The 23,497-nt window shown below is 43.2% G+C and overlaps 1 protein-coding gene across 1 annotated transcript in view; it reads right to left on the reverse strand.

Annotated features, from left to right (window-relative positions):
- Positions 1-366: 366 nt before the first annotated feature.
- The window catches only part of LOC143925731 (lysosomal dipeptide transporter MFSD1-like), a 28,831-nt gene continuing 5,700 nt past the window's right edge, over positions 367-23,497 (reverse strand). Inside the window, exons 2-13 of the mRNA XM_077450183.1 lie at positions 22,690-22,790; positions 20,883-21,004; positions 14,297-14,352; positions 13,712-13,855; positions 8,523-8,681; positions 7,781-7,896; positions 7,347-7,447; positions 7,148-7,259; positions 3,547-3,684; positions 2,458-2,597; positions 1,712-1,823; positions 367-477 (exon numbers count right to left, since the gene is read on the reverse strand). Of these exons, the coding sequence (XP_077306309.1) occupies positions 367-477; positions 1,712-1,823; positions 2,458-2,597; positions 3,547-3,684; positions 7,148-7,259; positions 7,347-7,447; positions 7,781-7,896; positions 8,523-8,681; positions 13,712-13,855; positions 14,297-14,352; positions 20,883-21,004; positions 22,690-22,790 (1,412 nt within the window). The remainder of the gene's footprint in view (positions 478-1,711; positions 1,824-2,457; positions 2,598-3,546; positions 3,685-7,147; positions 7,260-7,346; positions 7,448-7,780; positions 7,897-8,522; positions 8,682-13,711; positions 13,856-14,296; positions 14,353-20,882; positions 21,005-22,689; positions 22,791-23,497) is intronic.

A 23,497-nucleotide genomic window follows, 5' to 3' on the forward strand; every position in this document is an offset into this window, starting at 1 on the left:
GATTTGCTGAGTAATACTATCACTGCCCTGCTTTATGTATTGTTGATTAAAAAGAAGATATGGAGGCATTAAAGTGCACCGGTCATGTGATAAAAGATGCCGGCTGCCATTGCTGGTCCTCTTCTGCAAATGCTAATTGTCTGTCTGTTTTTAGCGCCAATGCTTCAATGACTTGGGCCAGCAAAGCAGCAAATGATAATCAGAAACCCTTAAACCCATACTTGTTTCCAGTCTGAGACTTGAAAGAGTGAAGACCAGGGTCATAATGAAACTAGGGAACTAGCATTTTCAGGAGATATCTGCAATAGCAACCATTGTATATATCTCATATTGGGTTTCCTTTACGTTGGGTTTAGTGACACTAATTTAGTTGATAGAGTTGCGATCATCTTCATCATCCAGGAGAGGTGTTCTGTCAGCGTCATCTCTAGATTTGTGCTGAGGTCTTCGCTTTGACATCTTGTTCAGTGTGCCTCCCTGGTGACATGCAGAAAGAGGAGAGCAGCAAAAGATGTAATAATACATGGTTATACAGGTCACATGAGTCACTCTACAGCAGTACAGATTGCTTGCCTAATGCCCTGTACATTCCGACGACAAGATCCGTCTGATTTTTTTCCGATGGAATTTGGCCCAAACTTGTCCTGCATACACATGGTCACACAAAGTTGACGGAAAATCCGATCGTTCAGAACAAGGGGACGTAAAACACGTACGATGGGACTATAAAGAGGCCAGTAGCCAGTAACTTTCGTCTCGTAATTTATTCTGAGCATGGGTGGTACTTTGTGCATCAGAATTGTCTACACATGATCGAAATGTGTACAGGGCATTACAGTTCCCATTACCAAGAAAACAAACCTGCCTTAATGAAAGGTGTGTGTCATCACAATTACAGCATTACTGCCCCTGAGCCATCGGCTTTTTGCACACCTGCTCCAGTACCTGATCATTTTATCAAATGCAACTTTTCATGATCATATCATACCAGTTATCTGTAGCTATATAAAAAGTATTGTAGCCAGCAGTAGATTGCCACATAAAATAACCCAGAGAGAGATAAAAATGCAGGTGTGCCATGACTCTAATGCCAGCCCTGTGAAATGATACATTCATCTGATGTAATGATCAATTAGATCAAACTGTGATAACTTTCAGAAATCAATTAGACCAATACATTCTTTGATTAGTACACAAAATCAGTTTTCTGTGTAGTTATTGGTAGATTCCCTGTGTTCTATACAGTGGCTGGTTGTGCTCATTTTCCTATATAGTGTATAGTTGCTCACATCATTCTATAGAGTGTTTCAGAGTTCTATGCAGTCATGAATCGGCATTCTAAGTCTAACAGCTACTATCTGTTTCTTCAAAGCAGAAAGTAAGCAGGAAACGCGATAACTTCTTGGTAATATCATTTGACTACCTCATATACTCAAGATCAATACTGACATGTTTTAGCGATTACAGCCTTACTAATAGCACTCAATGCTAGGAGTAAAGCTGTAATAGCGGAAACAGGTCAGCATTGATCCTGTGTATATGATGTAGTAAAATAAAGGATATTACCAAGGAGTTATTGAGTTGCCGGATTACTTTCTACTTTGGATGTTCGAACATGGGAGTAAGGATCCCTCCCCAGCCTGGGCACCGAATTTAGGCAAATATTTTTCAATTGTGCAGTTGAGCTTGGGTATCTTCTACTTGTAATTACCTGTTTCTTATCAACTACGTTTAAAATCATAGAGGTCACTATACAAGCAATGGTATTCGCCAACATGAATATCATCATCTGCTGCCAGCGCCACAATGGGATCTTTGCTTCACTAGAGACAGAAGGAAATCAAATAATTAGAACAACTGAACAATTTCCACCATGACTTTAGCAACATTGTATTTACAAAACCCCTTTCCCCTGATGTTTATGCAAACTTCCTTGGCAGAACATTGGCTAGGGGGTCAGCACTTCCACGTGGTAGCACAAGGGTCATTGGTCTGAATCCCAACTATGGCACTACCTGCCTGGATTTTGCATGTTCTCCCTGTGCCTGTGTGGGTTTCCTTTGGGTACTCCAGTTTCCTCCCACACTCCAAAGATATGCAGGTAGGTTAATTGGCTCCTGTCTAAATTGGTCCTAGTATATGTATGTATGAATGCGAGTTAGTAACCTTAGATTGTAAGCTCCTTGAGGGCAGAGATTGATGTGAATGTAGAAAGTAAAGCGCTGCGTAAATTGAACAGCACTATATAAGTATCTGTAATAAATAAAATAAATACTTCTTCCCTGTACCTATAAGATACTGGTACAGTAATTGACCTCTTCACAAACACCTATCATCTATGTGTGTCTGTGAATGATGGTAGCGAGATTGTTAAAGTATAAGCTCCACATGGACAGGGACTGATGTGAAGGTTCTATATAAAATGTCAATGCCATATATAGATATTTTTGGACACACCTGGATTTAGTTCCGAGGATTCTGCCAACAATAAGATTAGAAGTTCCAATACCAATCATCTGCACAGAGGTAGCCAGGCCCAAGGCTGTTCCGAGGGTCGCTTGTGGGACTATGAGAGGGATAGAGGGCCACATACTGGCCTGAGGGTAGAAAACAAACATTATCAGCTGGGAAGCAGGTGAACGCTGGATGTACTAATATATCGCGGTCATAAAAATTAACCGACACTCTTTTTAACATAAAGCTGTACTACCAGTCTTCCTGGACCATCAAATTAAGCATAACTAGAAAACAAATACTGCTCCAGGTCCCCTCTTGTATAACTCAAATAACCAACAGTCTAGAAATTGGGTCATGCAATCTCTGTGAAAGGGTTAATTCAGTCAATCTGACCTTTACGTTCCACAGCGATCACATGACCAAATTCCTAGTCATTTTAAATACATACAGTCAATAAGTGCAATACAGTATGGAACTAATCCTGTAACCGATTTATCTTTGCAATATTTCCAGGATCCACCTGGCTGCCTGACTGACAGCTGACTCCGCCTTTCAGCGCATCAGAGAGCCAGAGCTAGACATGTCCCCCTTTCCAGAGTTCAGCATTAAAGTCATATAAAAAATAAATAAAAAGGTTTCACAATTATCTGCATTTCTCACCAACACCCTCCAAAAAAAATGAATTCATGTATGCTGACTTGGGATCAAAGACTACCCTTTAGTGGACTTTGCCAGAAACCTGTAAGTCATAATTTCACCTTTGTCTTCCAAATCCATTTAGGGTTGAGATCCAGCTCTCCTCAAAGAGTCCTATCCCCACTACCACCCAACCCTATCCCCTCTCTCCCTTATCTTATATCCCCCCTAATTGTTTGTATTCTTCCCCCTTGATTTCTCTCCACACTGGATGACTGGCTGATTTTAGGAACTTTCGCATTGCCTAGAGCTACCTGTCCATGGTACCTTTTGACTTGACAGAATTTACCCTGAAATTGTCATCTGTTACAGTAACTAAATTACACCTACAAGCTTACATAAATTGTCCTTGTGAATGGCATGCTGTAATTAGGGGAACCATTATAGCCTTACCACAGCAAAGGAATATGTCACCCCAAGCCATAGGGTAGAGACCAGCGGAGGGACGAAGGTAAAAGCCAGAAGAGCAAAAACTGGCAACGTGAAGACCGCACAAAGGACAGCCATGATCCCTCTCATGCCCACATAGTCCTGAAAGAGAACAACACTCTGGTATAGGTCAAGCAACACTGGCACAGAACCTGCATGTATAATCAATGCAATGGCAAAAAGGTTTATTAACCTCCTCGCGCCCGCCCTATGGCCGAATGACGGCAGTAGAGCAGGCGCCTTCGTCCGGGTTGTCGTCCCTGGACGGCGTGATGTTTACTTCCGCAATGCGCGCCGCCGCGGGCGCGCATCGCGGAAGTTCTGTGTTCGCCGTGTCCCCCGGGGACAGGCAAACACAGATCGCTGTAAACGGCCAATCACAGCGGCCGTTTACAGCGTGATCGGCGTATCCAATGGGAGATGATCTCATATGTTTACATATGAGATCATCTCTCAGCGCCGCTCTCCTTCCTCGCACAGACAGTGCGAGAGGGGAGAGATGAACGGCTGCAGCGGCAGCCGTTCTGACTGTGAAAGAAAAAAAAGTAAAAAAATAAAATAAAGTGCCATCCTCCCCTAGCAGTGCCATCCTCCCCTAGCAGTGCCATCCACCCCCCAGCAGTGCCATCTGCCCCAGTGCCATCTGCCCCAGTGCCATCCGCCCCAGTGCCATCCACCCCAGTGCCACCTGCCCCCAGTGCCATCCACCCCAGTGCTACCTGCCCCCAGTGCCATCCACCCCAGTGCTACCTGCCCCCAGTGCCATCCACCCCAGTGCTACCTGCCCCCAGTGCCATCCACCCCAGTGCTACCTGCCCCCAGTGCCATCCACCCCAGTGCTACCTGCCCCCAGTGCCATCCACCCCAGTGCTACCTGCCCCCAGTGCCATCCACCCCAGTGCTACCTGCCCCCAGTGCCATCCACCCCAGTGCCACCTGCCCCCAGTGCCACGTGTCGTCAGTGCCACGTGTCGTCAGTGCCACGTGTCAGTGCCACATAGTGCCATCTGTCATCAGTGCCATTTGTCATCAGTGCCACCTGTCAGTGTCACGTGCCATCTGTTGTCAGTGTCACGTGTCATCAATGCCACTTATCAGTGCCATCTGTCATCAGTGTCACGCGTCATTGGTGCCACGTATTAGTGCCATCTGTCACCGGTGGCACGTATTAGTGCCACGTATTAGTGCCACGTGTCATCAGTGCCACGTATTAGTGCCACGTGCCATCAGTGCCACGTATTAGTGCCACGTGTCATCAGTGCCACGTATTAGTGCCACGTGTCATCAGTGCCACATATTAGTGTCATCTGTCATCAGTGCCACATATTAGTGCCATCTGTCATCAGTGCCACGTGTCATCAGTGCCACGTATAAGTGTCATCATTGCCACGTATCAGTGCCATCTGTCATCAGTGTCACGTGTCATTGTCCTGGTATTTCAAAAGTGTAATAAATAGTCAACAAGTTAGATGTGTAATTTATGCTTCTAGAACACGTGATGGCGCTCCCTGCATGTTGGGCCTCTCTATGTGGCCAGGCTGTGAAAAAGTCCCACACATGTGGTATTGTAATACTCAGGAGGAGTAGCAGAATTTTTTGGGGGGTGTCATTTGTGGTATACACATGCCACGTGAGAGAAATAACCTATTACAATGACAATTTTGTGGAGAAAAATAAAAAAAATGAAAAATCTTCATTTTGCAAAGAATTGTGGGAAAAAAATTACAACATCAAAAAGCTCACCATGCCTCTTACTAAATACCTTGGAATGTCTACTTTCCAAAAAGGGGTCATTTGGGGGGTATTTGTACTTTTCTGACTTGTTCGGGTCACAAGAAGCGAGATAGGCCACCAGTACATCAGATGTGATCAATTTTGTGCGATTCGCACCACAGCTTGTAGACGCTCTAACTTTCACAAAGACCAAATAATATCCACTAATTTGGGTTATTTTTACCAAAGATATGTAGCAGTATAAATTGTGACCAAAATTTATGAAGAAAAATTAATAATTTGCATAATTTTGTCACAGAAACAAAGAAATATGCGTTTTTTTTCAAAATTTTCGGTCTTTTTTCATTTATAGCGCAAAAAATAAAAACCCCAGAGGTGATCAAATACCACCAAAAGAAAGCTCTATTTGTGGGAAAAAAAGGACAAAAAATTCATTTGGGTACAGTGTTGCATGACTGAGTAATTGTCATTCAAATTGTGAGAGCACCGAAAGCTGAAAATTGGTCTGGGCAGAATGGTGTTTAAGTGCCCAGTAAGCAAGTGGTTAATACAAATTCCCTTGTTTTTGTTCCTGCAAACTACATATGAAGAAGTACAGAAAATTAAAAGAAGTTCTATCATCATTTTTATTTTACAATTTTGTTCCCTATTTAAAGAGGAATGCAGAGGCTGACATCCTCCCTCCTGGTAAATGCTCAGATCCAAGACAAACTGCAACTTTGAATTAGTCATCTCCCTTGTAGCTGTTGTCGGATTGGCCCATAGGTGGCAGAACTGTAAAAAAATAATAATGATAGGGCAGAACAGTGGCTAAGTGATTAGCACTTCTATCTAGCAACACTATGGTCTTTGGTTCACATAATGACCATGGCACTACCTGCCTGGAGTTTGCATGTTTTCCCTGTGCCTGTATTAGTTTCATCCCACGCTCCAAAGACATGCTGGTAGGTTAATTTGCTCCTGTCTAAATTGGCCCTAGTATGTGTATGTATGAATGTGAGTTAGGGACCATAGATTTGCAAGCTCCTTGAGAAGAGGGACTGATGTGAATGTAAAATGTATAGGTAAAAGCATCGCTTAAAATTGATGGCGCTACATAAGTACATGTAATAAATAAAATAAATGATGGATCTTCTTTAATGCGTCCAATCACAAGTCATCTTTTGCTGCTATGACTTTAGAAACTGAATTCCATATTGGTTGCTATAAGTTGCAGCACTGTGCCATCATTGCCAATTTCTGCACTACTATAAAGTTTCAGAATCAATTAAAGTTAATGTAAAGACAAAATCTTTAACTCTGGAAGGAAAGGGTTTGAAACCCTGTCATGTTTCTATTGCCGTCTGTGTTCCATCTGGGAAGATACCTCAGTCTATTCATCCTGTTGATCATTGTCTATGGTACAGAAAATTATGATTAAATCCAATTTTTTCATCTGGCACAGGAGAGAGGGAAAATCTCCCCTAGTGACAGCTAGTAAAGTGAGAATACCCCCTCACTTTGGAGACACAACCTTTTACTTTCTGCCGTGTCTCTGGGACAGGAAGTGAAAGGAATTCTCCCAGACAATAGACAGACAGAAAAATATGAACCTGACAAAGGAAAAAAAAAAGTTGGTTTTACATAGCATTTAAAAAGTAATTAATACATTTCAAAATGATGGGAAGTAAAAGCTATAGAGATGATAATGGCACTATGTTGTGAAGGCGACGAGGAAAACCACATGGTCCAAATATGATCTACATGCAGGTTGGGTTGCAGCCACAGTGCAAATATGACATCACAGCCCTGTATCAGACAGCTGCATAAAGGGGTATTAAACGGCACTTACAATCAGTATTCCCGCAATTGCAGATAGTACCAGAGAGCTGTCAAATACAGCTCCTGCAATATAGGATGCTGTCTGCTGGTCATATCCCGGGTATTTGTCTTGAATGAATTTGCTGGTGAATTAAGGAAAACAAAACAGTGTTAGTCTTCAGTAAGGAGAAGCGCTCACAATATAGAGATATATACAGCAAGGTTTTTACCTGGCATCTGCCATAAATGGAAAGACCCCATTATAGAAGAACATGATGGTAAGGACTAGCAGCCAGTATCGTAGTGGTAATCTCCGAATGTCCTGCACTCGCTGTACAGTGAGAAGAAAAATAAATGTCACTTTCAGTTATTACTGCCACATAATACAGTAAAATCAACACATGCCATACTGAAAATCTTAAGCTTAGTTCCTACTTTAGAGTTTTCTTCTGTTAGAGAGGCTGAGACATGGCAGTGCTCCTCTATCTTTTTTACAGTTTTCTCTTTCTCCTCTTCTAGCCCATTTTGGGTACTTTTCTTTTTATTACAATTTTTTTCCAGTTAATGATACTTTGCACTATAACTCTCCAATTGCTCTATAGTCATAGCATGGAGAACTGGGGAAATCCACATAAATACCTGGATTGAGAGAACTACTACTTACAACTTTTTTGGACACTTCTTGGATGGTTCCATCAAGACCCAACTGTTTCATGCCCACTTTATCTAATACACTGACAGTGACAGCGGAACAGAAACCCAGGACACATAGAATGGTTCCTGCAAACAAACACAGCTAAATAAGCACTGCAAGAAATCTATGACTTGTATGCCACAAAGCAAAGCACCTATGCCAATGGAGTGAAAGCAGACGCTTTTTGGCAGAGGGATGGCAAGATAAGTTTGGAGAAGTGTGGACAAAAGGACATCAGCTGGATCAGACCGGGACAGGGGACACCAGCTGGATCAGACTGGGACAGAGGACACCAGCAGGATCAGACCGGGACAGAGGACACCAGCAGGATCAGACCGGGACAGGGGACACCAGCAGGATCAGACCGGGACAGGGGACACCAGCAGGATCAGACCGGGACAGGGGACACCAGCAGGATCAGACCGGGACAGAGGACACCAGCAGGATCAGACCGGGACAGGGGACACCAGCTGTATAGAACTGAGAGGGGCACAATTGGATTAGACTGAAGAAAGAGCACCAACTTGATAAGACAGAGAGGGGGCACCAGATGGATCAGACAGAGACAGGGGACACCTCCCTTCTCCAGCCTGACCCGGCAGCATGACCATTCACTGTAGTACTGAGTTAGAATTTGCATTCAGTTATGTTATCTTAATAAATGCAAACAGACTCAAAACAATTATAGGTTACCTTTAAAAAAGCCACTCACCTGCCCAAAGTGTCCACTGGATTCCAAAGTGATCTTTAAACCTCTGTGTGAGGAAGAAGTTGAGAACACTACCCAAGCGGGAGAATGACAGAGTCAAACCAAAGGCCAGTGCCAGCTCTTTGCCTTTGAACCAAACGGCTGTGATGCGACTCTGTACAACTGAAGAAATCAAAGAAAACCAAGTTAACATTGGTGGGCATTGGGTGCAACAAAAATCATCTATTGTCCATTTATACATACATCGTCATGTGAAAAATTAGGTACACTACGTGGAAATTGTTGACTTCTTCAAAAACACTTAAATAGGCAAGCATTAGGTCTTTTATTCAAACAGTGCCTACGGATGAACAGTTGCATGACCAGCCTGTTTCAAAATCCTCTTACAAAATGTCAATGGAAATCAAAATCACAGCTTTGTCTAGGGCAGTCTGTAATCTTCTATTTCCTCTTTTTGAGCCATTCATGAATTTGCTAGCGTGCTGATAATAATGTTGAAAGACTAATTTCCACTTCAACTTCTGCACTGATAGCATCACATGCTCATTAAGCACATTTAATATGATGCAGAATGTATAGCTGACTCAATGACAGCAAGATGCCCATGTCCTGAAGAACCAAAGCAACTCCAAACCATAAAACATTCCCACCACCATGCTTTGCAATGGTTATAAGGATCTTAAAATACTGTCTGTAGTTTGCAGCAAGCATCTCTACTGTTACGGAGACCAAACATCTATCGTTAATTGATCAGGCCTGGTTTCTGCCTATATGTTCAATTGTAAACTGTAATCTTGCCTTTTTTTGGACAGGAAAGGCTTTTTCTTAGCACAGCTCTCATGCAAGTTGAATTGATGCAATCTCATTGTGATTGTAGATGCATGTACTTTGACCGCAACTGTTGCAAGTTACCTAAATACCCACTATGAAATACTGGGGTTCTCACTGACTTCTTTAGCAAATGGTCAGCTCTTGGGCTTACTTTGTTAGGTTCGCCAGCCCTGGACAAATGAGAAGGCAGGCCAGAGGACAGCCTTAATTTGTAGAAGGAGTCGGGCTGTACTTAAACCCATCCTCCTCCTTTCAGACTTCCTTCTCGTAAGACGCTGCTGACGTTTCACGTCATTTCCGGGCGACAGCTGAATGTCATTTCCGTTTTTTGGGCGCGGCGAGGTGGTCGTGTGGCGGCTGTAAGGGTCGAGGGACTTATTTATTTTACAGCATTTTCTTAAATTGCCTGCTGTGGTTCCGGATAGATTATTGGGGAAATGATCAGTGTATATTTGAATGCAGCTGCTAACTTATTTCTATTATTGCATGATCAAGAGCTGTCTTCCTAATTCCCATAATGGGTCTGCATTTCTGAAGCAGTTTAGGGGGGTCTCAACCTTTTACAGACTGCCATGTAGGTTGGGATGGGCAGTTTGTTCAAATACATGCATTTAGGAAGGCACACCTCTTTAAAGCATATGATATTTTACTTGTCCTCATCAGCAAGAGGGTTTACAACCTCCAGGTGTCATGAAAGATCATCTACAAGCTCCTTGAGGCAGAGAGGTACAGGTTTTTCTACTCTGACCCCTGACAAATCAACAAAATCAGATAAGCACCTCTGACACTACTGTATCACCATCCCCGCAGTCCATATTACTTGTCATACCGACAACGTGCCAATCATCTTTTCTGCGGTATGTTCAGCAGTAAATCGGATTGGCATTTGAGTCTGTGCGGTTGCTGCACCAGGGTCAGTCATATTTGCGCTAGGCTTGGATGTTCCTTTTTTCATTTACTTTCTCGGGCTGTGGGGGGGGGGGGTTTGGTTGAGTCACAGGCTGATGATGGGGGGGGGGGGGGTCATACAGGCCGGGAGGGTTCGAACGGGTGCTCCAGTACCAGCACCCCCATGACATGGCACTTGCCCTATAGTTATAGCTCCTTTCATGTGGTGTATCAGGATACATTGCCCTCGTTCAACTATAGGTGTATAAGGGGGGGTTATACTTGGTCACACGGACTGCATCTCCTTGTCCATCCAGTTATTCACGTATTTCATGTACACCTTATAACTGGTTTGTCATTTTTGTTTTTCATGTAGTTGTTTCACTTAGCTGTTCCATGTCAACTGTCATACCACACGCTTGTCATATTTCTGTGAATTTTTCTTTAGGTTTCTGTTGGGGAGAACTTGGCCATCCCGGGTGTCACAGAGACTTCAGTACTGCTTGAAATCTATCCTATAGTGTCAGCAGCCCAGGTATGGGGTAGGTTGTGGTCCGGGCATACAGTTGTTTTCTCAATGGACAATCAAGCTGCCGTGGAGAACAACAAGGGAAGATCTAGGTTATTAGTCATCATGTCCCTCATTCGCAGGCTGATTTTGTTATCTCTGCAGTTTAAATTTCCATATCCATTGCAGATTCAGTAGTGGGGCAGAGAATGTGGTAGCAGATGCGCTGTCATGCTTTAACCACCCCTTGTTTTTGCAACAGATTCGAGAAGCAGACACCTGTTCCATGCCATCCCAGCAGTCCTCTCTACTGAGAGCTTTGTTTCCCATTGGGCCAATGCAGCAGCATTGATTGATAAATCCATCAGTCAACACCAAGAAGGCTTATGTCACAGCCTGGACAAGGTCTTTCAGTCGCGGTTCCCTTGGTTCAATGGTCATAATGTTTGGTACCTGTTGGCTTTCGTGGCATTCTGTCATTCTCAATTGAAGCTGTCGCATGGCACGATTAAAACTTATCTGGCAGGGGTTAAGCATTTTTTTGGCCTTACAGGACCCAAACAGACCATTCATCTTTTCAGCCCATGCCATCAAAGCCATTCGGAGAGGAATTCGTAGGAGTAGTCCTCCTCCTGTAAGCAGACTCCCCATCTCAGGACACATGTCCCGGGGCTTGTTGGAGTTGCTTACTGGGTCACCTTTTGGGAGGCTACTCAGCGTGGGCCTCAATGCAGCCATATACTTGGCATTTCCAGGGTTCCTTAGGCCGGGTGAATTCAAACGTACCGGTCCAAGTTTCCATGTGCTCACAATTAGCCGGTTGATCAGACAGCCAGACCATTTACCGCTACATTTGATTGCATGTAAAACACAGCAGTTTGGGGCCGGTACTGTCATCAGGTTTTTCAAAAACGGGCAATGCTTGGTTCCCCCGTGGCAGTTTTAGACCAGCTGATGGCATTGCTCATAGATAAACCAAGGGATAGCCCTTTGCTACTGTTCCCTCATGCTCCCCTCACGGCGGCACAATTTATCAAAGATTGCCACACATTATTGACCAACCTGGAGTTAAACCCGGTAATGTTTTCAGGGTACTCCTTTAGGATAGGGGCGGCTTCCGCAGGCTCTTATCAGGGGGTCCTGGCAGACATTATCAAAAAAATTTTTTTCTAGATATGCCTCGGACCCGCGTATGGAAAGGTCTCAGGCTTTCAGGCATTTGGCTGAATGATGTAATGTTACCTTAAAATAAACCTGTTGGCTTATTTATCCTACTGTCTTTATTTTTGCCCCCTTTTAGGCGTACTGACCACATGACTTTTGGCACATCCCAGGTCACTTGCTCTTGTTCCTTTATCATGTTCTTACTCGTTCTTGCATATAGACTCCAAGTAGAAATGAGAAGGCCGGCCGGAGGAGTCGGGCTGTACTTAAACCTGCCCTCCACCTCCTTTCTCCTGTCAGACTTCCTTCTCGTATTCTTCTCATATCCTACCCACATGGTCTCCTTTATTGTTATGTTTTCCGGTTTCCTTTTTCATTTCATATTTGAGTATGCCCCCTTTTAGGCGTACTGACCACGTGACATATGGCACACCCCAGGTCACTTGCTCTTGTTCCTTTATCATGTTCTTACTCGTTCTTGCATATAGACTCTAAGTACAAATGAGCAATTTTGTTAAAATCACCACTTAGATTATTTTCCCTATAGTGGAATGATCAGAATATTTGTCAATCTTTTAAAATACTTTGCCAGACTCACAGTCATCCATATTCTTTATGAAGGGCCTTAGAGAGCTATACTGATCTTGACATGATGACACCACACAGATGAATAGCAAAGAAAACAACAGACACTCTATTACAGGTACTTTTATAGCGCCATCAATTTATGTTGCGCTTTACATATATATTATAGATTCACATCAGTCCCTGCCCTAATGGAGCTTAAAAATCAAAAGGTCCCTCCAAGTCCACCACAGATAAAGGTTACTCTTACCAAACTGGAACAGGAGAGTTCTCACTGTACAGAATATTAGAGAGTCTTTTAAGATTGAGGACCCCAGGTGGGAAGGATATTATCAAAGGTATGATCCATGAAACATCAGACCTAACTTGGGGTCCCATTTACAACAAGACTGATAAAGGATAATCTGAGCTTGGAAGCTACTCAAATATATATGTGTTTTGTTTATTATAGTTAATTTGTTTGTCCAGTTTAAAATAACTCTGTACCAGGTTCCAAGTTAACACTTTTGTACAAAGATGCATGTCAACTTGCCTGAACTTATCAACTTTTGAAACACAAAAAAATAAATAAAGAAATAAATAAAAGAAGTTCACAACTCACATTCATACATACAGATACTACGGCCAAGTTAGAATAGATAGGATCCAATTAACCTACCAGCATGTCTTTTGAGTGTGGGAGGAAACCTGAGTATCCGGAGGAAACCCATGCAGGCACAAGGAGAACATGTAAACTCCAGGCAGGTAGTGCCGTGGTTGTGATTTGAACCCAAGTGGTCCAGGGGGAAGTGCTAACCACTTATCCATTGTGCTGCCTAGATATCTTAGGTTTAAATAAGACAGGTTCCACCTGCATACTCCCTAAAGAGGTACAAATGATTGGCACCTATCAGATTCAAATTTTATGGATTTGAAGTGGTGCTAAATGTAGGGGTGTACTTGCATTTCCATATGACAAATCTACATTTTTGGTAATTTATATCATGAAAATGAATATAAAGCAATATTATGTGTCATTTGTTCAAGTATATCACATTTATCTGTAGGCACCATTTGAATGAAGGAGCCAACATTTTCTATGGGGTGTATTTACATTTTCATGAGTGTAAATTACGCCAGGAAACAGGAAATGTCACCAAAGCATATTTTTAATTTTTCATTTAAAAAGGACAATACTAGATCTGTATGGCCTTGGGAGAGTTTTATAGAACCTTACTTATCAGTGATCCATTCCCGGCACCAAACAACAAGCGTCCAGTTAACATCAGAGGCAGCAAGTAGGGGGTTCCTTTAAAATGTGATCCCAGTGCAAAAATAGAGGAGCCCAGCACAGTCAGGAAGGAAAAGAGGAAAAGTCCAACTAGAAAAAAAGTCAAAAGCACACATTTAAAAAAATAAAAAAAAAAACAGATTTTTACCAGGCATTCATTCTTGGTAGAATATAATTAAAGCCAAACTCCAGGCATACAGCTAAATACACTTGAATTACATATACAGAAGTGGATATACTTGTAGAGGGTTTGTAATTCTGTCTATTTAGTTTGTAGATTTACATAGATGTGCCACACAGCGCAACCAGGTTGCCCGGTGGGCTAACAACTATGTCTGTGATTGGACAGTTAAAATGCTGCAGCTGACTAATGAGCTCCTGGCATGTTGGCACATATGCATGCAGCACACCTGATTGGCTCTCAGTGCCTCCCTCAGCTGCACGTGTGTATGTATAATTATATTATTACCATAACTGATATTTAAATATACAGAAGAATATAAACATATAAATAAATACTTTAGAACTCACATCTGTTCCCTAGCTTGTCGATGAGAAACCCCGCCATGATCACAACCAACGCACTTCTGAGAAATAAAAAGGACAAAAAAAAAAAAACAGGAAAAAAGCTGAAATGTGGTACTTTGTTAGAACCGTGTTTGTTTCGAACAAGGTGTAGCTGGTTCAGAGTATAAATATAGGGTGATGTTTTCTAGATATTATGCGGTGTCCAGTGTGGTTCAGCCTTACCCTGTATAGCCTTTTATTGCTAATAACATGTATGCAAAGGACAACGTATTGTGCAAGAGTTGGCCTCAAGCTACTCCCAGTGCAGGTACATTACTGGCAATGGCTCCGAATGCGTCGAAGCACCTGAACCACTGTGAATCAACCTATTGGAGAAGCCTGCTTCATTGACACAGATGTTGTGGGGGGTACATTACAATCTGTCTCCTGGGCATAGGATGGTACAAAGCAAGACAGGACTGTATTGGATTATATTAACCAGTAGGCACTGTGCAGGTATGCAACATGATGAATAGTTCTCTTTAAACTGAGACACTGTATAATAACACGTCAGATAAAAAAAAAAAAAAAAACATGAAATACTTAATATGAACACACCAGGTCACCCTAGACTTTATGCATACAAGAAATGAATGAAAGATGCACTCTTGAACCAATCTGATTGCAGTTGTTAAAGCACAACTGAAGTCTTGTGTTTTTTTACAGATAGGCTGCATAACAAGTAAAGAATATGACATCTTTAAAAAATTATGTGTCTGCCCTAAACTGGAAAAAGATGCCCTACAGTAGCACACTAGAGATCACCACTGCTCCTACACAGCCCACTGTGTAATAAAGGCTCCAATCCAACAAACAGATCTCCACATTATATGCCTTTGAAGCTGCAGCGGCTATCTTGAACCTTCACTTAATGCCCAAAATGACATCTATAACAATCCCAGGCTGGTCCTGATCTATTGTGACTTTGCCCACTTCTATCAGCTATTGGCATTCTCTGCCTTAATATTGTTCCTGAGCATTATATGAAGGAAAGCATCCCCAGCATACTTTGATGCCTTCTCAAGCAACTGAACATCAGATTACACAGTCTTCAACACTGAGCGGCCAGCAGAAAGGAGCATGCACATCTAAAGGGATACTAGAGAGGTGTTCTTTCATATAACACTCTTGAAAGAAGATCCGAGGCAGCATACTGTGGTGTTTACAGGAGCCGGTCAGCCCCTTCCATCAAACTCTGAACATTAATCAGCAAACAGACCCAGTGATGGCATCACGGGGGTTCTCAAAAGAGATATAATATTTTTATTTTATTTTTTATATCTATATTTTGAGTAATTGCACATTTAATTGGAAAAGGGGCTTGTGGGACAAGAGAAGATATTAAATACGTACATTACAGGTTTAAGCACTTGCCGATGATTAGAAAAAAAAATTAAAGTTAGACTTACCGGTAACTTGTTTTCCAGAAGTCTTTCAGGATAGCATCTGAGAGAGTGGCTCCTCCCCTTGCCAACAGGAAATACCTCTTCCACCAAACTTTAAAAACGAGGCTACTTTCCACATGTTAGTGGTAGTAGAGAGCCTCAGGCCCCAAGCTGGAACACATAAGCAAGATATGGTTAGTCACAGCATACAAAAAAAAACAATAAGGATGGTTGCTGCTGTCCCGCAAGACTCCTGGAAAACAAGTTACCGGTAAGTCGAACTTGAATTTTCCCTTAACGTCTTTCAGGACAGCACCTGAGAGGATAAAAGAGAGTTACCCCCTAGGGAGGGTCTACAGCCTGCAAAACTTTTCTGCCATAAGCCTGATCCCCTGCTGACAGAAGATCCAGCCTGTAATGACGGACATACGTTAATTAAATTCACCATGTATCCGCCTTACAAATTTGATCTGGGGTAGCGCCAGCTTTGTCTGCCCATGTAGCGGCTTGAGCTCTTTTTGAGTGTGCTCTAATTCCCAGCAGGGGAGATAGACCCATCTCAGAATAGGCTACAGAAATAGCTGATTTAAGCCATCTAGCAATTGACTTTTTCAATGCTTGGTGGCCTTTTTTGAAAAAAAACAAATAAAGAGTTGAGGATCTGAAATCTCGTTACTTCCAAGTAATGCAATAGGGTACGTCTCACATCTAGGTTGTGAAACTCCTCCTCCTTTCCTCCTGAAGGATTTGAGCATAAGGTTGGCATAATGGTCTCCTGTGACCTGTTCTTTTGGAAAAAAACCTGGATCTACCTTAAGTACAATCCTATCTGGATAAATACGCTTCTTTAACCGATAGCGCATGCAGTTCACTAATTCTTCTTGCAGATGTAATTGTAATTTAGAAATATTGTTTTGAAAGTCAAATTCTTTAGAGAGAGACTGTCTGTAGTGGTTCAAATGATTCCTTTGCGAGGGCTTGCAGAACCACAGAAATCTCATTTGGGAAAATGCTTAGCCAGAAATGGTCTGGCTCTGGTAATTGCCCTGAAAAACCTTATGACCAAAGTTTGTGAAGAAATTGCTCTCTCCAGATAAACCCCTAATGCGGCTACTTGTACTTTGAAAGTGCTGACTGCAAGACCCTTGTCTGCACCCTTTTGTAAAAATTCTAATATATCTACATTTCTATTTTCTGAATGACCGCAAGAAACGTAGACCTTCCACACCTTGGCATAAATAGCTCTAGTTACCTTTTTCCTACTATAAAGTAATGTTGTTATTATTAAAGGCTCTGAAAAACCCTAATTTCTTAACATTTTCTGTTCAGATACTAGGCAGCGAGACTTAACCTGGCTACATACAGGTGATGTACCCTGTGGAAGTAAATCCTATCTGAGAGGAAGCTGACAAAATGGTTTGATTGCCATTCACAGAACCGTGGAAAACAAAGCTCTTTGGCCAGAGTGGAGTAATCAGAATTATCAACACTCTCTGTATTTTCCACAATACCAGTGGAATCAACTGGAATGGGGGAAAGGCATATCCCAGGTGAAAATTCCAAGGTTGTGCCAAGGCATCTATTTCCTGAGAACCAGCATCTCAGTGAAGGGGAAAAAAATTGCGGGAGTTGTGTGTTTAGCCTTGATGCAAACAGGTCCACTTGTGGATGGCCCCAGGTCCTGGTGATCAATGCAAACACTTCTGAATTCAGGCTCCACTCCGCTTCCTGAACCCATAAAACCTGCCACTTTATTTAGTGTACCTTTGAGATGGACTGCGGATAAGGACAGTAAATGGTTTTCTCTGAAAGTAACTGAAGAGTTTTGCTTCTTGTGCCTCCATGTTTGTTCAGATAAAATCTGGACTTTGAAGCCTAGGAGGTTTGGAGAGAAGGCAGCCAATGCTAAGGCAACTGCCTTAAACTCTCTCCAATTTGAGGATTCTTTTGCTTCGGTCTGTGACCAAGTTCCCTGTGACCTCTTGACCTTAGTGGGCCCCCCATCCCCACATACTGACGTCTGTTGTTACCACCTTTTCGGTCGGGAAAGATCAAAGTAGACCTTTTTGTAACACTGACTGATTTTCCCACCAAAGTGTTTGACTCTGGAGTGGCCTAAAATGCAGCCTTGCCCATTGGATGGCTGGCATAGTCGATGTTAAAGTTTCCAAGGCTGACGTAACCTTTCTGACCAACATCTGCTTTGTAGCATAGTTACTACCTTCTGGACCTTGATTATTTTCTCTTCTGGGAGAAAAATTTTGTTCCACTGAATTTATTTGGTACCCCAGAAATTGCACTTGCTGAGCTGGATTAAAGTCCAATTTCTGAATGTTCACTATCCAACCCAGGGACTCCAAATGACTGTGGGTCTTGCCCAGATCTTCATGCAATTTTTCCCTGGACGGGGTAAAGAAGGGGAGGTCATTGAGATATGGGATTACCGCAATCCCCAGAAGGCGAAGAGGGGCGAGGGTCTCTGCCATCATTTTTGTAAAGACTCACGGAGCCGATGAAAGGCCGAAGGAAAGGGCCCTGAATTGTAGATGTAGCACCTCCCTCCTCATATTGACTGCCAACCTCATGAATTTCTGGGACTGAGGTGAATATGTAGATAAGCATCTCAGGTCAATTGATGTCCATACAAAACTTCTTGTATAGGACTGACTTGTTCAACAGTTTCAAACTGAGAATCAAACAGAAGTTTCCAGATTTTTTTTTTTTATCAGGAAAATGTGAGAATAAAACCCGATAATAATATTCCTCTGAAGATACGGGTGTCCCAACCCTTTGGTGCATCAGAGCCTTTAACAGGTTCCTCATAGCCAGGGCTGAGTCCCTTGGTAGGTGATAGAAAGTATCTTTCTGAAGGAAGATCCAAAAACTATTCTGTAACCTTGGGACAGCATGCTCAAAATATATTGATTTTTTCTTATTCTGGCCCAAAGGGGGAGGAAATTCTGCAGCCTTCGTCCCACTGGCAGTGACAAGTTAGTGACAAGTAGTTGTTTCATTGGTTTACGCAGGAGGATGGAAAAGGGCATTTCCTTTGCCTTTTGCCTTCTGCGACGGCCAATTTCTTCTCTTCTCTTGGGTTTTAGTATTTTGTTCTTGAGCCCTTTGAGATCAAAGAAAAAAAAATTGCTTAACTGGCTGTTCTTTTTAGTAGGAAATTACTTTTTATGTGATGTCCTGTCTAGGACTGAATCCAAGTCAGGTCCAAATAGTAAATCCCCAAGAACAGTATCCCACAAAGCTTATTTTTGGATGCCGCATCTCCTGGCCAGGTCTTTTGCCACAGAGCGCTCCTGGCCGAGTTAGTTAGGGTTGCAGATCTTGCTGACATTTTAATTGATTCTGCTGAAGCATCTGAGATAAAAGCTACAGCAGCTGACAAGGTCAAGAAAGAATCCAGAATTTCTTGCTTTGGTGAGTCTGCCATAATATGGGCCTTGAGTTGATTTACCCAAAATTCCAAATTCCTGGAGACAACAGTAGTCGCCATAGCTGGTTTGAGATTGCCCTTGATGGATTGCCTAGCCCTCTTAAGCTGTTGATCCATCCAAATGCTAAATCAGTTGATCTCAAGACTTGGGAAAAAGCTGCATCTAGTTTGGGTTTTTTTATTCCAAAGTGCCACTGAGTCTTCATCAAAAGCAAAGTTCCTTTTAAGGGCTTTAGGAAAGAAAGGCTTGCTTTCTGGTTCTGCCCATTCCTTCCTAATAGCCTCAGAAATGATTGAGTATACAGGAAAAAATATGATTTTTAGGCTCAGAGACCTGCGTACATACTGTCATGCAAAGATAATTATTTTCTTTTCTTTCCTCCTCCAGACCCACTGTAGTATAAATTGATTTTAACAGGCCATCTACCTGTTCTAAAGACAATTGTATTTAGAAGGTCCATTCTCCCCTTCCTCCTCACCTGATTCTTCCTTAGAATGGGAGGGGGAATGTCCCTCTTGGATAAGAGAACCCGCCTCGGTCTCTACCACCGGGACCAATAGTGAGCCCGAGAGGACTGTGAGGTAGTTGGCTAACTCAGGGATCAATTTGCTAGTGAAGAGCGAAACGATTGAATGGTGGCATCCAGCTTCTTTTTTAACTGATGCAATCAAATCACTGCAAGTGGAAGAAGCTTCTTCTTTAATTAGCGAATCAATACAAATTTCACACAAGGTCTTCTTCCAGCCTTCAGGAAGTTTTGCTTTACATGAAGGACATTTCCTTTTTGCTCTTGGCCTGCCATGAAAAAAAAAACATCCCAGTGAGACAACCTGCCCTTTTAAAAAAGGCTCACCACAGGTGCACGGTGAGAAACCACAGCTGCCTCATGTGCAAACACAGGCCCCTGCCACCAGGGGGGCGAGAGAAACACAGAGTGAGAGAGAGACCTCATAGTCAAGGAGGGCAGTATCACATCTGCCCCTTACCTGGGCCTTGCCGGTGCCCATGCCTGTCCCACTTGCTGCCGCCATCTATTCCATCGAAGATCGCTGTGTCGCTGGATGCTGGTTCCGGACTCCAATAGTGCCACTGCGCCAGACTGCAAATAAGTACCAGCCCTGTTCCTCCCTTCTCCCCCTGCGACATCCGGTGGAAATTATGCCGTGCGCCTGCTCAGTGAGCGCAACCCCCTCCAGATACCTCACTTCCGGCAAATGGAGTCACTGCATGCCATCCCCAAGATGGCAGTGGCATTAGTGGAGACAGGTGAAGTAAAAAGAAAAAAAATGATGTCTGCCTGCACCTGCTGCCACCCAGAAGTGATGCCCGCAGCAGTCTCAACTCTCCCTGGGTACTTTGGAGAGGGAGAAGGAGCCCATCATGCAGCACCCTGTGGAATGGGAGGAACAGCTCTGAGGTAAAGAAAAAAAACATTGGTGGAGCAGGAAGCCTGGTCTCTCAGGACAGCACCTAAGAGCTCCTGACTCCCCACTGAGTGTTCCCTCCAGAGGAAACACAAAAACTGACATGTGGGAAGGAGCCTCCTTTTAAAGTTTGGTGGAAGAGGTGTTTCCTGTTGGCAATGGGAGGAGGCACTCTGTCAGGTGCTGTCCTGAAAGACATTAACTGTATAACAATAATGAAAGACAAGACTTCAATAAGGCTTTAAGGCAAATTGATTGCCAAGTGAACCAAACTATTTCCTTTCAGTATACTCACGTCCAGGCGTATATAGCGTACAGCAGATTATACTGCTCTGGAGTCATGCCCAGCCCCTCCACACAGCCAGTGCTGCCATTACGGTGCATCCCCTTTGGCTGACCACCATTACATGTCAGTTTCTGGAAACAATGCAGAGATGTGAGACGACAAAGTTACTGAGAGTTACAGGAACGGCAATGTATACAAAAACATCCATCCAATATGTCATCTAATCTGCAATGGTAACATTCAAAGTGCAACGAAACTCTGGCTGTATGCACATGCGTTCTTTCAGTAAAGGGAGCCACGGAATGATCCGACCCCCAAAGGGAGGGGTAATGAGGGGCGGGCATGACCTGGTGCCTAGGAGCCAACAGAAGCAAGGGAGTTTGGAATTAACTGAGAGAAGCGAGGGGGGGCGGAGCCATATAAAAAGGGGGCGGAGCTTAGACGGGGCCAGTACACGTGGAGAGTTCACAGGAGGAGGCAGCTTTCCCACCCTCTCTCCCTAATGTGGGGTTGTTTGAGCATTCAGGTTATTGGTATCTGGCTGGTCGTTGTTTTTCTTTCTTTCTTTCAGGAACAGAGGCTTGGTCGTCACAACAGTGAAAACGGCCCTATTGGGGGCTGCAGCGTTATCTTTCTGGTGGTCTTTGACGGTGGCGGTAAATGGAGGTGATCTAAAAGGGGTGGGGGGCTCATCAGTAATATGGGGCCCCTCCGGGGTATTCCCGAACGTTGGACGGAATACTGGGTGTTTTTCACTGCAGGAATTGGTTGTCTCCGGGCGGTCACAGCTGGAGGCCTGGTTATGTTAATGGTACCGCAGTGAGGTTGGTTTTTTGGTTATAAAGTGGGTCACCGTCAGAGATCACCAGACTGGACTTTGGTTTAAAATGTTGTTTATGGTTGTATATATATATTTATATATTTATATATTTATATACATATCTTTGGAGTGAGTTAAAATTTTGGTGTGTTAATAAAAGGCTGTTGTGGCCAGTTTACTCCAAAGAGAAGGTGTGGTCTCATTATTATTATTAAAGGTTGATAAGGGGCTAGAGGTTATGGGGTTAACAATAAGAAAGGGGACATTGGGCTACGCAGGTCATGTCAAAATGTAAAGTTGTAATTTCTGTATGCAGTTTACTGCAGTTGCCTTTTAAAAAAAAAATCTACTTTTTGATACAGCAAGAAAGATTAGAAGTCCTATCCTGTTTTTACTGCTATCTGGGAGTCTGTTATGCTGGCCATACACACTTCAATAAATCATTCATTACTTCCCTAATCAATCTCTTCCAATATGAATAATCGAGCCCCTCTCTCGCCACCAATAAAAGTGATCTAGCAGCAAATCCACCGCTGAGACCACTTATCTTATAGCAGACTGCCCCCTGAAGAAGAGGATACCGGGGTTATGGCAGCTAGGGTTGCCATAACAACCACAATATCCTTCCTTCAAACAGCCGGCAGGAGTCTGGTTTTTAAGCAGCCCATAAATTACTTGATTTTCTTTCCTTCAAACACAAGTGGAAGAAAAGAAAATTGCTTGATTCTGTCATCAACACTGACTCCCGCTGCACTACTGTATTCTGCCAATGGGGAGCATGGGAAGCCTTCCCGGCCTGCAGTAATCAAATGAAAAGAAAAAATCCTACAGACCAGTTGTACCCAAATCAATCAATGGATCGACATGGGTACAATCGCCCTGCCCATACAGAGATCAGATCTCAGCAGGTCCAATGTCGCCACAAGTTTTGGATGGACACTCACATTAATGTTAGAATAGTTTTATTACGTCTTTGAAATGAAACTCAACACTTACCCCTTGGAATTGGTCCTGCAGAACGCTGGGAATATCAAAGCAGAAATAGGAGCCAAAGGTGAGCATGCAGTTGAAAAAGAGAACCACAAATCGGTAATACCCTGAAAAAGTGAAAGGGACAATTTTATTACTGCACAGACTTCACCAACTGAATACAATTCAGGGATCTGATCCATGCACTGGTCCTGCTCAGATGTACACTCGGGATACACTTGGAGATCCGTGCATCTGTCTGCCTGTCATTGGTTTCAGTTGGTTGCCTGCACAGAACACCTGTATAGGGAACAGTACGCCTATTTGAATCAAGCATTAAAATAATTAATTATTATAATTTCTATCAGGTTTTTACTGCTGTCCATGTAAGAGGATGAGAACATGGCCAACGGTGGTAGAGTCATGTATAGCAGGAAAGTCGGCAGACCAGAATAAAATTCAATGCTTCGGCCCATTTCAAACGACACCTTCTGTTTTCATCAGCAGGGGATCTGATCGGACCACAGCAGGCGGATGACAGATCCGTGTCTGCTCAGTTTATGCAGAGCGGACATGGACAGAGTCCACATTGCTCTATGGACAGCTGGGAGTAAACAGAATACGCTGTCCATTTACACGCGACTACCACCGATCCAATCTGCCTACACAGAGGAGAACAAATCAACTCATGTTTGTTTTTAGCCAACCAGATAGAAGGAAGGCGGGTGTAGACGGACACAAGCTTATTTACACCTACTGGTCCATAGGGGGGAATGGACCATCTGATCAGGTCCACCTGAAAAACTGACAGGTGGACCTGATTGGAACGGTCATG

The sequence above is a fragment of the Lithobates pipiens genome, unplaced genomic scaffold (genome assembly GCF_037356315.1).
Source record: "Lithobates pipiens isolate NorthernLeopardFrog02 unplaced genomic scaffold, aLitPip1_a1.2 Scaffold_22, whole genome shotgun sequence".
NCBI lineage: Eukaryota > Metazoa > Chordata > Amphibia > Anura > Ranidae > Lithobates > Lithobates pipiens.